The sequence below is a fragment of the Meles meles genome, chromosome 3 (genome assembly GCF_922984935.1).
Source record: "Meles meles chromosome 3, mMelMel3.1 paternal haplotype, whole genome shotgun sequence".
In the NCBI taxonomy this organism is placed as follows: domain Eukaryota; kingdom Metazoa; phylum Chordata; class Mammalia; order Carnivora; family Mustelidae; genus Meles; species Meles meles.
Window position 1 is genome coordinate 125494135 of NC_060068.1, and position 17783 is coordinate 125511917.

General features: G+C 45.4%; 1 protein-coding gene across 2 annotated transcripts in view; it reads right to left on the minus strand.

The window, feature by feature from the left end:
* Positions 1-17783, minus strand: part of WWC1 (WW and C2 domain containing 1) — a 149807-nt gene that overhangs the window by 56392 nt on the left and 75632 nt on the right. For both annotated transcript variants that reach the window (XM_045999085.1, XM_045999084.1), the window contains exons 3-4: positions 12038-12241; positions 1348-1424 (exon numbers count right to left, since the gene is read on the minus strand). In XM_045999085.1, the coding sequence (XP_045855041.1) occupies positions 1348-1424; positions 12038-12241 (281 nt within the window). The remainder of the gene's footprint in view (positions 1-1347; positions 1425-12037; positions 12242-17783) is intronic.

A 17783-nucleotide genomic window follows, 5' to 3' on the forward strand; every position in this document is an offset into this window, starting at 1 on the left:
ATGGCAGCAGACCACAGATGGGGCTAGATCAGAGGTAGATATGGAACTGTGGGCTGCCTTCTCCTCCAAAGGGATCCTAGAGCCCCCCACAGCCCCTGCATAATGCCTCAGGTTGATATCCCTTGGGCCACATGGTCCTAACACCTTCCCCTCACTGATGTTGCCTTGGTCTCTGCAGCTGCTCATGCGGTCGGCAGCCCAGTCTGGCTGTCCTGCAGGTCATCCAGGGTCAGCCCTCACTTGAGGGAAACAGGAAGTGGACAATGCTCCCTGACCTGAGATAGAGCTTATTAGCCTTCTTACTGCCTAGCCGGGTGACCTCTCTCAAGCCACCTCGCCTCTCTGAGCTTCCCTTTCCCATTCAGACAGATGAGAAACATGGTCATTCGTAGGGCTGTACATTACTTAGAGCAGGTAACGGGTACATGGGTGCTGGGTATGGAGGCGAGAGGCAAGACACAGCCCATGGAGCCAGACTGGACCAGCAGGAATGCTTTGTTTGGCTTGCAGTTATTAAATTAAAAAAGTTAACTGCTAATAATGAAACATTGAGAGATTTCCTATAACAAGCGTAATTATAGTTGTTTTCTAAAATTAGAAGGTCTGCTGACTCTGAGCCCTCATCCCAGCACGTCCCCAGTGGAGGAGGGCTGCAACTCAACTACACCTTTAGACAGGGCCAGCTTCCTCGGTCACTCACTCCCCACCAGTCCCTCCTGCTTCACCCCAAGCCCACGGCCCCCTTTCACGTTTTCTTGCAGGCATGTGAATTTGGAGAACCTACTTGAAGTGTAACCGAACCACTGTTCAAAATACTGGCTTTCCCTTGAGCAAGTCCCTTAACTGCTCTGCTTTCGTTCCACATCAGGACAATGGGGAACCTATTAATCCCCAAGAAGTCAGGAAGTCACTATGGTGAAGCAGTTAAATAAGACAATGAAGAGCATGCACCACCTAGGAAGACCAGCACATGGCGTGAAGCCCTGTGGAGGCAGCCTGAGTCCTTGTGACCCCGGGCGAGCTCCTCGGCTCCCCTCAGCTTGTGTGTGCTCATCACTACAGTGCAGATGCGGACAACAGCTGCTTCACGGGCTTGCTTCAAGAACACGAGACATAAAGCCCTGAGCCCTGTGCCGGGATGCAGTGAAATGGCAGCTGTGGTTACCATCACAATTACAGTGACAACCTCCGCCCCTGCTATCATTCGGGATCCCGGCGGTTGGCACGGGCCGCCACGGCCGCCACTGCCTGGTGGAAGCACCTGCTCCGGTCTTGTGGGCGGGCAGGGAGAGGGGCCTGGGGCTGCCTCTGTGACCCCCCTCCGCAGTGCGGGCAAAGGGGCCCTACCCGGGATTTTGCGGTAGCAATCTCAGCCTTCAGGATCTCTGGGTCGTACTTGGAGCTGGATGATGAACCCGACACCACTGCAACGATAAAGAGAAGAAAAAAGTTCTGTAGAAGAAACACATTTTGGTAAAGATGGCTTGTTTGGCCATCTACATAAACCCAGAAAATAATGACTACAAGTGAACCACCTAAATGTCCAACAAGGGGGGAAATGTGCTGAGTAAACAGGGTGCATGCATGAACGAGGACAACACAAATTAACGTGATTTAAAATGATGGCGCATGTTGGTTAAGCGTCTGCCTTCAGCTCAGGTCATGATCTCAGGGTCCTGGCATCCAGCCCTGTGTGGGGCATACTGTGCAGCAGGAAGTCTGCTTCTCCCTCTGTCCTTCCCCCATCCCTTCACTCTCTCTCTCAAGTAAATAAGTAAAATCTTTAAACAAGTAAGACAAAATGATGGTGCAGAGAAATCCCAAGCAAGGGAAAATGTTCAAAAACGTGCAGTTTGGGGCGCCTGGGTGGTTCAGTGGGTTAAAGCCTCTGCCTTCGGCTCAGGTCATGATCCCAGGGTCCTGGGATCGAGCCCCGCATCGGGCTCTCTGCCTCCCCTCTCTCTGTGCCTGCCTCTCTGCCTACTTGTGATTTCTGTCTGTCAAATAAATAAAATCTTAAAAACAAACAAACAAACAAAAAAAAATGTGGTTACCTGAAAACAACAGTGTACAAAAAAAGCAATAAAGAGTTACTTAAATTTGGAAAATATACAGTTAACACATACATACACAGATGCATCTAAAGAAAAGCACAGAAAGAAATATACCAAAAAGATAATATTGATATCTAGAGATGTAGATGATGAATAATATTTTCATTTTTGTATTTTTATTTTCTACATTTTCTAAGATGAACATACTTTTACAATCAGAAAAAATTACTAAAGATACTATTTATCATACTTTGCAATATGAATATACATTTTTAAGGGAAAATAAATTACTCATAATCCCATCACCCCAATACAATAATCTTTTCTCACAAATTACTTTCCATTGCTTATCCACAATTCTTTCTTTCCTTTTTTTTTTTAAGATTTTTAATTTTATTTATTTGAGACAGAGAGAGAGAACATGAGCCAGAAAGAGAGGAAGAATGAGAAGCAGGCTCCCTGCCAAGCAGGGAGCCCAACGTGGGACTCGATCCCAGGACCCTGGGATCATGACCTGAGCCAAAGGCAGACACTTAACTGACTGAGGCACCCAGGCGCCCTGCTTATCCACAGTTCTATTACGTAGTTGTATTCTTACTGCATTTTTAAAATTTTAAAATAGTATTTAGGTCTTGAAAAGATATCTTAAGACTTAAAAAAATGAGCACAACAGAGTAAAATATATTTAAAGTAAGAAAAATGAGACAAAGGAAAAACAAGAATGAGGAGGTACACCCACGGGTGTGAGGTTAGTTAGGGCTCAGGCAAACAGGGAAGGTCCCATTTCCTCACCAGGTGCCTCAGCCTGGCTCTGAGCTTCCAAACTGGTGATGTGAAGAGGGAAAGGGGCATGATGGAAAATTCATGGTGCCGTTAATGTAAACACAACCTCACTATTCAGGACAAGGACAGGCATTCTTGGTATGGAAGCTGGGGAAGAGTTTCTCCCGTGGGGCCTTAATCCCACCATACTTGGAATTCCATCCTTCCCCCCCATTTCCCCCACTGTCACCGGAACAGTGTATGTGCAGCGAGATCACCTGCTGGGACCTAGCGTTTTCTGAGGATTGGGACTGGTGGCAATTTCCAGGGTCCAGAGGTATAAGTGACAGCTGCGAAGGGGATACTGCTCTTTGGATCTGGTTAAAATACCGGAACGGATCTTCCGATCACACCGAAGGAAAGTTAAAATGTAACACTGAGATTAAGAGTCATTTATGGTTTGTCTCCCTCCCAATCCCATCTTGTTTCATTTATTCTTCTCCTCCCCCCAACCCCCCATGTTGCATCTCCACTTGATACTATTTTTTAAGTAAACATTTTATCTTACTAAAAAACACATGTGGAAAGGTGCACAAATCATGTGTGCAGCTTGATTAATTTTCACCAAAGAAACACACTTGAGCTCTTTCTGCCTGTCCCTGTGCTTTAATAAAACCACCTTTTTGCACTGGGAGCAAAGGAAAAAAAAAAAGGTGAACACACTCACCTTATCAGCACTGTAATCAAGAAACAAATCATCAACCTCCCTCCCCTTGGACCTCTGTCCCTTCACTACTCCTCCAGCCAAGGAATTTTATACTCAAACTGGACCGTAAAGGCCGACTTTAAGTGCCCACCTTTTATCATTTTTAATTGTTAAGCTTTTATTCAAGTTATGTACAAACACCAATTTAACGGTCCAACACAGTACAAGGTTTTGCTCTAAAAGAACATTCCATAGGTCCCTATCCCATATCTCATTCCCCAAAAGGGAGCCATTTCAATATGTTCACTTCATTTCTTGGTTATCAAAAAGCAGCGGGGTGCCTGGGTGGCTCAGTGGGTTAAAGCCTCTGCCTTTGGCTTAGGTCATGATCTCAGGGTCCTGGGATCGAGTCCCGCATCGGGCTCTCTGCTCAGCAGGGAGCCTGCTTCCCCTTCTCTCTCTGCCTGCCTCTCTGCCTACTTGTGATCTCTGTCTGTCAAATAAATAAATAAAATCTTTAAAAAAAAAAAAAAGGCAGCAAGGTGTTTTTGGTTTAGTCATTATTTACTTACTTCTCTCTCTGGAGGCCAGAAATTTAGCTTTCCTCCCTTCTGCAGCCCTGTCCCAGCACCCGTGCCCCCTTCCCTGCCCCCCATCCTCACAGACAGCAGGCTTGGCGAAAGCCATCTTCACTGTTTGCATTACTTTTACTTTGTAAACACTCTCGGCCACAGGCATGCAGCTGACTTTGCTTACTTTTCCATTCCAGCACATTTTTGGGGGTTTATTTTTCCTAGAGTTAATAATTGTCATTTTTAAGCTTGCTCACTTTCTACAAAGTTCTCACAGATTCCACCTCACGCTCTGCCAGTTATCTGAGCCTCCCCTCCCAGGGTCTGGGTGGCCGGTCGGCTTCCCGCCCGGTCCCACTTTTGGCACTGCCTGGCCTGGGCACATGAGCTGGTCCCTCTCTCTGCCCCACAGGTGCCCTGAGATATCCTCCTCACCTTGTTCCTCTTTCCTAAATACCATGTCACCCCTCCTACCAGCTCTTTCAGTAGAACACCAGCAGCTGCCCAAGAAAAGAAAGCCACAAAGGAAAGAAACTTTTGAAATTGTGCCTGTCTAAAAATATCTTTGTTCCACCCTATAGTTGATTAAAGGTAGTTTTGCTGGATATAGAATTCTAGGTCGGAAGTGATTTTCCTTAAAAATTTGAAGGCATAGGGGCGCCTGGGTGGCTCAGTGGTTTAAGCCACTGCCTTCGGCTCAGGTCATGATCTCAGGGTCCTGGGATCGAGTCCCGCATCGGGCTCTCTGCTTGGCAGGGAGCCTGCTTCCCTCTCACTCTCTCTGCCTGCCTCTCTGCCTACTTGTGATCTCTCTCTGTCAAATAAATAAATAAAATCTTTAAAAAAAAAAAATTGAAGGCATAGCTCCATTGTCTTCTAGGTTTCCAGTGTTACTGTTGAGCTATTCCGAGTTTCGGTAATTTTTGTGTGACCTGGTTTTTCTCTCTGAAAGCTTTCAGGATCTCGGCTGGCTCCATGTTTGAAGTTTCACCATGGGTATGTCTTGGTGTGAGCTGACTTTCATGCTTTGTGCTCACTGAGAGCCTTTTCAACCTAAAAACTCTCCTCCATCTGTTCCGGGAAATTTTTTCTGAAATTATTTTACCTGACGCTCCTTCTCCTCTGTTTCCTCTGCTCTCTCTGGAACTTTTATTACTCTGATAGATTTCCTGGCCTGGTGCTCTATTTTCTCTCTCTCTCTCTCTCATTTTCCATCTCATTCTATTTTCGCTCTGCTTTTTAGAAGATTTCTTCAGTCTTACCTTCCAGTCTTCCTACAGATTTTAAATTTCTGCTATTGTATTTTTAATTTCTAAAGGCTCTTTTGTGTTGTCCGAGAGTTCCTTCCTGTAAAATGTAGCATCCTCTTCTTGTTTCATGGGTGTGTAGCTTTCCTTGAGGTTTTCTTCTTCATGTGGACTCCCTGGTCCCTCCAGCACGCCCCCCCCCCCCGCCCGCTCCATATCACTTGTTTTCTTTCTTTCTTTTTTTTTTTTTTGAGTATTGAATTACATTTATTTTCCCCCCCCAGAGGGTAATGGCTATGATTTATTTTATAATTTTTTTATTATGTTATGTTGTCACCATATAGTACATCGTTAGTTTTTTTTTAAGACTTTATTTATTTATTTGACAGAGAGAGAGATCACAAGTAGGCAGAGAGAGAGAGGGAAGCAGGCTCCCCATCAGAGAGCCTGATGCGGGGCTCGATCCCAGGACCCTGAGACCATGACCTGAGCCGAAGGCAGAGGCTTAACCCACTGAGCCACCCAGGTGCCCCATACATCCTTAGTTTTTGATGTAGTATTCCATGGTTCATTGTTCATGTATAACACCCAGTGCTCCATGCAATATGTGCCCTCCTTAATACCTAAACCAGGCTCACCCATCCCCTCCTCCCCTCTAAAACCCTCAGTTTGTTTCCCAGAGTCCATAGTCTTTCATGGTTCATCTCCCACTTCGATTCCGCCCCCCCTTCATTTTTCCTTCCTTCTCCTAATGTCCTCCATGCTATTCCTTATGTTCCACAAGTAAGTGAAACCATATGATAACTGTCTTTCTCTGTTTGACTTATTTCACTCAGCATAATCTCCTCCAGTTCTATCCATGTTGATACAAAAGTTGGGTATTCATCCTTTCTGATGGCTGGGTAATATTCCATTCTGTATATGGACCACATCTTCTTCATCCATTTGTCTGTTGAAGGGCATCTTGGCTTCTTCCACAGTTTGGCGACTGTGGATATTGTTGCTATGAACATTGTTTTCATCTCTACTTTTCATGCCAGAGGCTTTCCTCAGATTCGTAAAATCTTAGCTGTCTGCTCACATTTAAGAATGGGACCCCAAAAACAGACCAAGGTGGAGTTTGTTTACTGTGGGTTACGTGGTACATGCTTTGGTTGGACTGTTTCTTTTCTTTTCTTTTCTTTTAAGATTTTATTTATTTATTTGACAGAAAGACAGATCACAAGTAGACAGAGAGGGAGGCAGAAAGAGAGAGGGAAGCAGGCTCCCTGCTGAGCAGAGAGCCTGATGCGGGACTTGATCCCAGGATCCTGAGCCAAAGGCAGAGGCTTTAACCCACTGAGCCAACCAGGTGCCCCAGGCTGGATTGTTTCATCCATAAACTTCAATGTCTTCACATCTCTTCTATCTGGTCAGATTTCCCAGCTTCTGCGCCTGTCCAGCCTGGGCAGGAAGAGCTTGGCACCATTCTGGGGAACAGAGTGGTACATGTAAGCTGAGGTCTTAAATCCTGTGTGTCCATGTTCACTTCTCACTTTTCATTGTGGTTCACCCCAGCTTTGAACTTGCTTTATATCCCATAGTCCAGAGAATATTTATTCCTTTGGGGAAAAAAAAACAAAAAACAACAAAAAAAATTTCTCCAGTCTTTCGCCAGGTTGGGGATGGGTTGACCCAATCTGGGGAGGAGATCTGGTAGTCCTTCTCATAAAACAGCTTTCATTCAATCATCTTTATTTCAGGCCTTCCTCTCCCCACAGCTTTTGCCAGTGATCTGCATGGACCTGAGTGCTGGTTTTCCTTGTGACTGGCCTGTATGCACTTTTCTTGGGTCTATCAGACAGGCTGTCACCTGCTCATTTAATTTCCAGCTTCCACATCTTATTGTTGCTCTTTTTTTCTCCGGGTCTCTCTCGCTTTGTACGTGTACTCTTTTAAAAAAAATCTCTTATATCATATTTCCTTTGTTTCAGGAGTGAGTGAGATTAGGTGGCTAGTTGAAATGGCATTTTTAACTGCTAGGGTCCCAATGATTTCTTTTTCACTTGGGAGACCAAGGCCTAGAGAGAAGAAGGAATGTGATGAGGTCCCAAAGAACCCAGCTTTCCTGAGTTCCCATCTTTCAGAGGACAGAAGACCCAAATGTAACATAAGAACCTTAGAATTTGACTGGTTGATCTGCATTAAGAGAAGTGTTTTTGAGGTCAGATACTCCTGGGTATAAAGGCTAGCTCTGCCGCTTTTTACTGATGTGACCTTGGAGCAGCTCCTTCCCCTCTCTGGGCCTTAGTTTTCTGATCTGTAAAATGGGAATGACAGTATTTTGTAGGATTGTTCAGAGGGGGAAGGTTACTTTAAATAACATATGTGGAATGCCCACCATATTGCCCTGCAGGAATATAACAGGTACACATTAAATGTTAGTGCTCTTCTCCTTCTCTGTGGAGCTAGAGACTGCATGAGAGTTGACAACAAAGTCTCCATCCACAGGGCAGGGGCCCACCCATGGCCAGGCCCCACTGCAGCCAAAGCCAGGTGGCAAGACTCTCACAAGCCTGGGCAGGCCATCTGAGTTAGAAGCAAGGCATGTGATCTCACCAGTCCAGCAACATGGTACAGAGTTTGACTTGGAAGGCAGACCTGGCTTATAAAGCCCAAAGAAAGTCATAAGACTTTAACTGGGATGCTTGGGCTGGAGACACCCCAGCTCCTGGCTGGTTTGGATCTCGGATCTAGTTACCTGAGATGACCCTAGTCGCTTCATATGGAAGTTCTTTAACATTCAAATCAGTGGTGCCTTTGGATTTGGTGGAGCTCTTGGGAGCAACCAAGAGTCAAATGATAGGACTATATCATTACTTCCTACCACTGATCATGTATTTGTTCTTATTGGCTAAAATAAGAATAAATAGATCTATTAAAATGTTTTGTTATTTCAATGCCAATGAACTAATAATTATCAAATAATTATTATTTATTGAGAGCTTAAGAATATGACAAGTACTATTCAAAGTACTTTATATCTATTAATAAATTTAAGCCCCATAGCACCTCAATGAAGGTGATACCATTATTATGTCAATTTTATAGATGAAGAATTTGAGGCAGAGCAAAGTGACATAACTCGGACAAGGTTACACGGCTGGTAAGTTGCATATCCTGGATTTGAGCCCAGGCAATCCAGCTCCAGAGTGCACACTCTCAAAATATTATGTGAAATGTGTCCTGCTAAGAAGAATATTGAGCCATTAACATGTTCTAACTTCCTAGAGGTATTGTTTTACCTATACCATTGCTTTTTGGCTGAGGTATTTCTGTACCCCCCCTAGAATACATTGGGCAATGTCTGGAGATATCTTTGGTTGCTCCAACCTGGGGTGGGGGGCTACTACCAGCATCTAGTGGGTGGAGACCAGATGTGCTGCTAAACATCTCCCAATACACAGGACAGTCCCTACAATGAAGATTTATCTGGCCCCAAATGTCAGCAGCACTGAGGCTGAGAAACTCTGACATGGGCCCAGGAGACGAGGGGACTATTAACATTCCATATTTAAACAGAAGGAATCTCAAATGTAAAGAGATGTGAAGCATGTTCCCCAAGCGGACAGAGTAACAGTGGAATTGAGATTTGAACCCAGGCCCTCTGACTTCAGAGTCCAATAACTTCCTTTTCCCACCGCAGGCTTCTCCGTGGGAATGCATTATTCCTGCCCATTGGGCTCTTTTCCCCACCCTGACCTTTTATTTTGAAAACTATATGTACAGAGAATTTGAAAGAATAATATAATTATGTCCTCCTTTACCTAGAGGTCCACCAATTTTTAACATTTTCCCACATTTGTTCTTATCTATCCCTCGGTCCACTCCAGTTCTTTCAGTAGGTCACCTGGTTTGTAGCAAGCCCTCAACGAATGAAAGATAATTAAAAACGGTGACCAAAAATGAAAGCCGACCCTATTCAAAGCCACCAGTGTGTCATCAGCACTACTGATCAGCTCACTTACACTGATGGCACCGTTGTTTCTTTTTGTTCCTGCTTTTTTTGGAATGAAGCTGCAAACAGGATGCCCTGTGCATGTCTTCGGAACAAGGACATTCTCCTACGTAGTCGCAGCGTGATGATCACCCTGAAGACAACCTTCCAAATGCCTGAGAACGTCTTCTACGACAGCTTCCCACCCCCTACCCCAAGCCAGGGTCTAATCAGTCTGCAGACATTTAATTTGGTTTATGCCTCCAATAGCTTTTTTTTGTTTCAAGTCTAGAATAATTTCCCCCTTTTCTGGATTTTCAGGGTTTTTTTTTAACCTCCAAAGAGTCCAGGTTGATTATCCTGTAGGATAGTCCATGTTATGGGTCTGTCTGGCTGCGTCCTGATGATCTGATCGGTGGCAAACATTTTTGTCAAGAACCCTCCATGCTGTTCTCACTGCTTCACATCAGACAGTGTGCGATACCAGCTCGTCTCCTGATGGTGAGGCTAATTTTACACCTGTGGAAGGTGGTGGCTGCAACTCTCTCCCATGCGAAAATACACTTAACCCTCTCAAATTACGAAGTGGTTTACGGGGTGATCATTTGGGTCCATGTAAAAAGCATCCTGTCCCCCAAACTAGGAAGTTTTGTTTTTATACACACTTGTCACTTTTCAGACTGTAGGACTTCAGAGAGAAAAAAATGACCCTACCTCTTCAAACCCGAGTTTCACTGGGGACAACAGCATCTCCCTGCTAGGGCTGTGGCAAAGATAATACTACAGACTGAATTCTGTTCCCCGGCCCCGTAATCCATATGTTGAAGCCCCAACTCCCAATGGGACAGTGTTTGAGGATGGGCCTTTGGGAGGTGATTCGGTTTAGATGAGGTCACCGGGGTGGGGCTTTCATGATGGGTTAGTGACTGTACAAGAAGAGACATGAGACAGCATGCTGTCTCTGTCTCTCTGCTAGGTGATGACACAGTGAGAAGACAGCCATCTGCCACCAGAACCAGACCATGCTGACACCCTGATCTTGGACAGCAAGTCTCCAGAACTATGGGAAAAAACACTTCTGTTGTTTAAGTCACCTAGTCAATGAGATTTTGTTATGGCAGCCTCAGCTGCCTAAAACAGATTAAGTGCGAAAATGCTCAGGATAGTCTCTCGGATATTACTTGACCTTGAAAAAGCTAATGTGTATAATGAAGTTCTCTTCCATAATCCGAGATGCTGGGGGTTTGCTCAGGTCACCAGGGCCGGGACAGGGAGTAACTGGGCAGGTTTTGTCCGCCCGGTGCACTAAACTTCTCAGAGTGTGGACTTCACACAGAGAAGTGTCCAGTGACCCAGCCAAGCCATGGCCATCCTATCAACATGGCCTAATGCTGCCCTTGGCCCATAGTAAGAATGCTGGAGGGACAGAGGGGATGGGTTTACAACTTACCGCTGTCTCTCGCCAGCTCTAAGACCCTGCGCGTGTCACGGACCCCTCTAACCTGTTTCGTTATCTACGCAGGGGAGATTAACTGTGCTTGCCCACAGGCTGTTATGAGGATTCAAGGAAACAGCAAGTTCAGCCCGACATGTAACCAGCACTCAATAAACGTGGGGAAGGAATGGTTATTAGAAACAATGGTAAAAGACAAATAAACTCCAACACAGAGCAAAAGGTGAGTGGGCTCCCGTATAGATACTGATCTGGCAGCATCCTGGGAATGAAGGATAGGGACCCTGCATGCCTGTTCTCCTGGGGATACCAGCATAAGCCCAGGAGACAGGAGCCCCACCCTGACGGAGTGAATACGCCCGCGGAGGTAACACAGACAGACATGTAAGCAGACGTCTCGTGACACACGCTATGAAGGGAATAAACAGAGAGCCATTACAGAGGCTAATGCCAGGGAAGGGAGTCTGTGGAGGCAGTTGTCAGAAGCAAGCCTCTTAGAGCTGACAGGAAGAAGGAGACCAGCAGGGTGAAACCGAAAGAGTTAGAGGGAGACAACTGTGCAAAAGGACAGATGGAAGAGCATTCTAGGCAGGGGTGCAGCAAGAGCAAAGGCCCGGAGGCAGAAAGGTGCAGGGCAGGCTAGGGGAGCCGAGTGGGGGGCTCTGGAGCCTTGTGAATGAGCCCGAGGTGCAGGGTGTGGCTGCGAGAGATGAGGTGGGGGTGGCAGGCAGGAGCCTGATCCCTACGGGCAGTGTAGGCCATGGAAGGAATGACAGGAAGCCACTGAAGGTTTTTTTTTTAATTGTGTTAAAATATGACAGAACATAAAATTCACCACTTCAGTCATTTTTAAATGTCCCGTTCAGGGGCATTACCTACGTTTATACTGCTGTGCAACCATCACCACTATCCATCTCCAGAACTTTGTTATCTGCCCCACTTGAAACTCCATCCATTAAGGATGAATTCCCTACTCCCCACACCCCTTTCGGTGAGGAGCTCTGTCTCCCAACCAGTAGTCGGTGGTTGGAGATGACTGCAGACAGATGAAAGCAATGGAATGACAATGGCCCATGAATCACTGCAAGGCACAAGCTGGAGCAGGAAAGGCATTGGAGAGGGCGGTGGGAGAGGACGGTGGTTTGTAGCAGAAGCGGAGATGGAAGGAGACGGGAAGCACTGAGAGGCAAGTCAGGCTGGACTGAGCACAGCCACTCCCTTCTCCGGGCAGGGGTGCTGGCGGGGCGCGGGCGGGGGAGGTACTCACAGCTGACCTGGGAGCCCAGCTTGTGCTCCCAGACGGCATGCAGCTGCTGGTACTCCTGCTGCGCGAGCTCCAGGCGCTGCTGCTTCACCTGGTAGATCTCCTTCTGCGCGCTCAAGGCCTCCTGGGCCACCACCAGGTAATCCTTCAGCATGTGCTCCTGCTCCCGCCGCCATTGTACTCGGGGGTCCTCGATCTGGGTGGTTTCTGGAACAGACCCCAGACACCCCAGGTCAGCACCTCACAGATGTCTTGCTGGGTCCGTGGCCTGTGGAATCCACTCCCAGAAGTCAAAAAACGCAGTAAACAGAAATCAAGATAGAAAGCGGATGGGTTAAACTTATCTATTAAACAACAGTGACTCTCCACTTGGATTAAACAAGCAAACACAAAATAAATCAGAATCAATTTCCGTACTCAAAGTCAAGCCATCTCAGAACAGCCAGGAGAAGGAACAGGTTTGAGTTCTAATCTAGACAGAGGCTCAAGGACATTAGAGAAGCTTAAGGTCAGCTGTTTTGGTGGAGTAAAGAAAAATAAATAGCATTTTAGAGACTATAAAAAAATAGGGACTTCGTTCCCTGCTGGAAATGTAAATTAGAATAAACTTAGAAGAGGACTGACTATGCAAATTAAGAGCCTTAAAATGTGAACACCCGTAGATCAATAATTCCCCCATAGTAATTTATTATTAAATATAATAAAGGAGTCAGGTAAGGATGCACTTGTACCAAATCAGGATAATAATAATAATAATGAAAATAATAACTAGCACTTATTTCACATTAATTGAATGCCAAGCACTGTTCTAACTACTTCTTATCTCTTTACCCCCACTGGCCTTACACCAACGCTAAAGAGCAGATTCTGTTAAAACCCCCGCTACTCAAAAGAGAAAATCTAGACACAGGTCAAATAACTTGCTCAAGGTCACATGGAAAAGAACTGGCCAAATAGGTCTGCTGTATTTTACATAATCCACTGCCACAGCCACTGAAGTGTCTTCGAAGAAATATGGATGAAGTGGAAAGAAGCCTCTGACAGGCGAGTGGAAGTGCAGGGGGTAAACTGCATAGAGAATTTCGTGCTTATTGAAATAATACGTACATTCTCAAAAGATTAGGAGAAAACTTAGTATGTTGTCGAGAGTAGAGATGTCTTGGTAGTAGGATATTTTTTCTTCATTCTTTTTCGGAAAAAAATGATGTATAGAGTAAGTAGGTACAGAGATCATTTGAAAAAAAGTCAAAACCCCAAAAGATAGACATTTTTAAAAAGGGACAGCTGGCAGCTGAGCAGACACGAAAGAGGTCACATCAATGTCAAAGAATCGGTGCCCATCACCTGCCAACCCTCCAGTGGTGGGTGGGGCTCGGAGGGGCTGATATACGGGAAATGGTACCATCAGGACTGTGTGGTGAATCCAGCCAGTACACAGGTGTTGCTTAACCCTAAGTGTTTCACTAATTGTGAGCTGGTAACTAGTATGTACAAATGCGGAGATCAACACATTAGAATCCTAGTGTCTGGTTTCTCAGAAGATCCGGCCACGCTGAGTGCACAGTTGGCCGTACACCCATGCCGTCCATCAGTCTGCTAGTCTGCTTCATTCATTTGTGTCATGAATCTGACTCCTGGGGAATTTGAGTTTGTGCCACCTTTTGCAGGCCCTACAGCTCTCATTTCTCCCGAGCAGGCCCAAATGAGCATTTCCAATGAAAGCAAGAAGGGATAGGGAGAATGATTTCAGAAGCAGCAGGGCCGGGGTGCCTAAGGGGCTCAGTCAGTTAAACGCCTGACTCTGGATTTCAGCTCAGGTCTGATCTCTGGTTATAAGATGGAGCCCTGCATTGGGCTCTGTGATCAGTGCGAGTTTGCTTGCGGTTCTCTCTCCCTCTCCATTTGCCCCTCCCCATTGCTTGCATGCTCTGTCTCTCCCTCAAATAAACACATAAATAAAATCTTAAAAAGAAAAAAAAAGCAGCAGGGTCAAGTTTTCATTCCTGCCAATAATTGCTGCGTTACAATGAGCAGGCTGCTTAACCTCTCCGAATCTACTCCTCTAATTATTAAAGAGCTAATGGGCCCTGCCTCCCTGCTGCCTAGGAAGCTGTACACTCTTCTGCCCAGGTAAAGTAAATAAACGATGGTTGAGAGTAAAGTTCAAACTATTTTCTGGGACCAGTTTTTTTTAAAAGAGCATGCTGGTATTTTTTTTTTTTTTTTTTTAAGATTTTATCCATTCACTTGACAGAGATCACAAGTAGGCAGAGAGACAGGCAGAGAGAGAGGAAGGGAAGCAGGCTCCCTGCTGAGCAGAGAGCCCGATGCGGGGCTCGATCCTAGGACCCTGAGATCATGACCTGAGCCAAAGGCAGAGGCTTTAACCCACTGAGTTACCAAGGCGCCCCCGGGACCAGTTTTTAAACTGTCCACAAATTGCAATTCCTTTAGCTCTTCCTCTTCCCTTTTTCTGGGAAAGAAAACCAGGTCTGAAGGTTGCTGGCAGGAGCCACAAGATTGCTTCTTCTAAGAAAAGCTTTGCAACTTTTCCACCAAGAATGGAGGAGGAACACGTGCAAGAAAAGATTAAGAAGGGGAGTATTTATAAAGCTGGGCGCTGGGGTGCCTGGGTGGCTCAGTCAGTTAAGCATCTGACTTTGGTTCAGGTTATGATCCCGGAGTCGCAGGATCAAGCCCCACATCGGTTCTCTGCTCAGTGGGGAGAATGCTTCTCTGCCACTCTGCCTACTTGTGCTCTCTCCGTCAATTAAAGAAATAAAATCTTAAAAAAAAAAAAAAAAAAAGCTGAGCCCCGTGTCCCATCAGTAGATGTGGACTCCCTCGGATTCAGTGACCCCTGAGTGCCCCTCGAGCACTAGCCTCAGATCTCTAGCTGACAAAAGACACAGAAAAAAAACAGCTGGTCACAGCCAGGCTGGAGATGTTTTCTAAAGTTTGTAACTTTTAAAAATCTACATTTTTGAGAAAAATACTGAAAAACACAAAAAAGGAAAATCTCACAATTCTACCACTGCAAATTTATCAAGTAGGAAGTGAGAGTTTCCATGTCTCTACTCCTGTTCCTCAGAGGTAACTGCTGCTAGGAGTCTCACACACTAGGAGCCACTGTCTTCTGATTATACATAAATCAGTTTATACATGTGTGTCTGTATGCACTAATTTATTTTTAGTGCAACATGGCCCCATGCCCCGTCTGCTAGTCTGTAATCTGCAAATGATATATCACGTCCATCTTTCCTTGTGGGTACAGATGTAACTCAACTTTTTTGTTATTTATTGTTTTAATTTTATTGCTGTTTTTATTTTTAATTTTTTTTTAATCTACCTCGACCATTTAAATGTTTGCATAGTATTCTATGGTATGGCATTAGGCTTGACTTCTGGTAGGTGATAGTGGTTTCCCAGACCACTATTAGGAAACCTTTGGATGGTTTTCAGTTCTTTTGCTACCACAATCAATATTGTAGTGACAATTGTTAAAAACGTAATTTTATGAACTTGTGTGATAATTCTGCGGGATATATTTCTTATTAGAGGGAAGATATAACCAAATTACCTTCCAAAATGTTGTATCAATTTTTATTCTCATGAACAGTCTATGAAAGTGCCTTTTCCCCCAGATTCTCAGCAAAACTGCTTAAAAAAAAAATGTTCATATTTCATCCAGTAATTTTAGGTCTTGACAGTGTAGTAGACTCAGTCAAGGAGCCACAAAAACCAAAATCACAAAAAAGCCAGAACTCTGCCCCAGAACACTTACATGGGAATTTCTCGGAGTGGGAGCCAGGCACTGAGAGTTGCAAAAGCTTCCCCAGGTGACTCTGATACGCGGACATGCCTGAGAAGCCCTGACTGCGACATGAGAATCATTCCGTGATATATTAACACTCCAGATGCCCAGGTTTTAGATCAGAATCTCTGGGGGGTGGGAATGAGTCAACAGCGATTTGCAAAGCTTGTCAAATAATTCCAATGTGTCACCAAAGGTGAAAACCACTCTCTACGAGGTGCCAGCACAGATGGGCTGAGTGGTCTCTGAGGCCAGCAGGCAAGGCTGGCTGGTGTGATACTGAGCTCCAGCGGGGATCACCCACCAGAGCGCTCGCTGAAACGCTGGGCCCTGGACAACCAGCTAGGGGCCCCCGGATGAACCCTCCCTCCAGTGCCCGCCCTATGGCCGAGGCTCTACTCCTTAGAATACAAATGAACAGGAGAGCCTCCACTGAAGGCTGGCTTGGCTACCATTTTTGGTGGCCAAGGCTCTCTTGCAGTAGAAACCAACACAGATAGATGAATGCACACACAGACAAACAACACACAACCCCACATCAGAATACTGGTTTCAACCTGGCTGCATACCGGGATTACCCCAGAGATTTCCATTTAATTGGTCTACAGTATGAAGAGGGCATCAGTAGATTGTTTCAATCAACTTTACTAAGCCATAATTTAAATACAATGAAGTGCAGGCATTTGAAGCGTATATAGTTCAATGTTTTGACAAACGTGTGTACATCATAAACCACTGCTTGAGTCAATGTGTAAAACATCCCCTTTGCCCTAACAATCCCTGTACTCTTTTTCCCAGTAGCCCCCCACCCATTTCCTCCCTCCTCTTCTGCCTGTTTAGAACTTAGTATCAATGGACGCACACAGCGTGTGCTCCTTGGGCCTTGCTTCTCATGTTCAGTCTAAGGCTTTTGAGACTCATTTATGGTTTGTTCGTTTTTTTAAAAGATTTTATTTATTTTTTTGACAGAGAGAGACAGCGAGACAGGGAACACAAGCAGGGGGAATGGGAGAGGGAGAAGCCGGCATCATGCCAAGCAGGGAGCCTGATGTGGGGCTCTGAGGACCGTGGGATCGTGACCCAAGCCAAGGGCAGATGCCTAACGACTGAGCCACCCAGGTGCCCCTCATTTATGTTGTTTTTATCACTGACCTGTTTCTTGGTATTGCTGAATAAATATATTTTTTTAAGATTTTATTTATTTGAGAGAGAGAGACAGAGATAGCGACAGAGAGCACAAGCAGGGAAGAGAGGGAGAAGCAGGCTCCCTGCTGAGCAGGGAGCCCTGATGTGGGGCTAGATCCCAAGACCCTGAGATCATGACCTGAAGGCAGATGCTTAACCGACTGAGCCATCCAGGAGCCTCACTGAATAATATTCTATTGTGTGAACTTATCATAATTCACTTTTTTTTTTAAAGGTTTTGTTTATTTATTTGACAGAGAGAGAGAAATCACAAGGAGGCAGACAGGCAGGCAGAGAGAGAGGGGGAAGCAGGCTCCCTGCTGAGCAGAGAGCCAGATGTGGGGCTCGATCCCAGGACCCTGAGATCATGACCTGAGCCGAAGGCAGAGGCTTAACCTACTGAGCCACCCAGGTGCCCCCATAATTCACTTTTTGATAAACTTTTAAGTTGTTTCTAGTTTGGGAATTTTATTATTTATTTGTTCTTTTTTTTAAAAAAAGATTTTATTTATTTATTTATTTAACAGAGAGAGAGAGAGAGAGAGAGAGAGAGAGAGAAAGATCACAAGCAGGCAGGCAGGGTGGGAGAAGCAGGCTCCCTGCTGAGCAGAGAGCCCGATGCGGGGCTTGAACCCAGGACCCTGGGATCATGACCTGAGCTAAAGGCAGAGGCCCAACCCTCTGAGCCACCCAGGCACCCCTCTAGTTTGGGATTTTAAAAAATAGATTTATTTATTTGAAAGAGAGAGA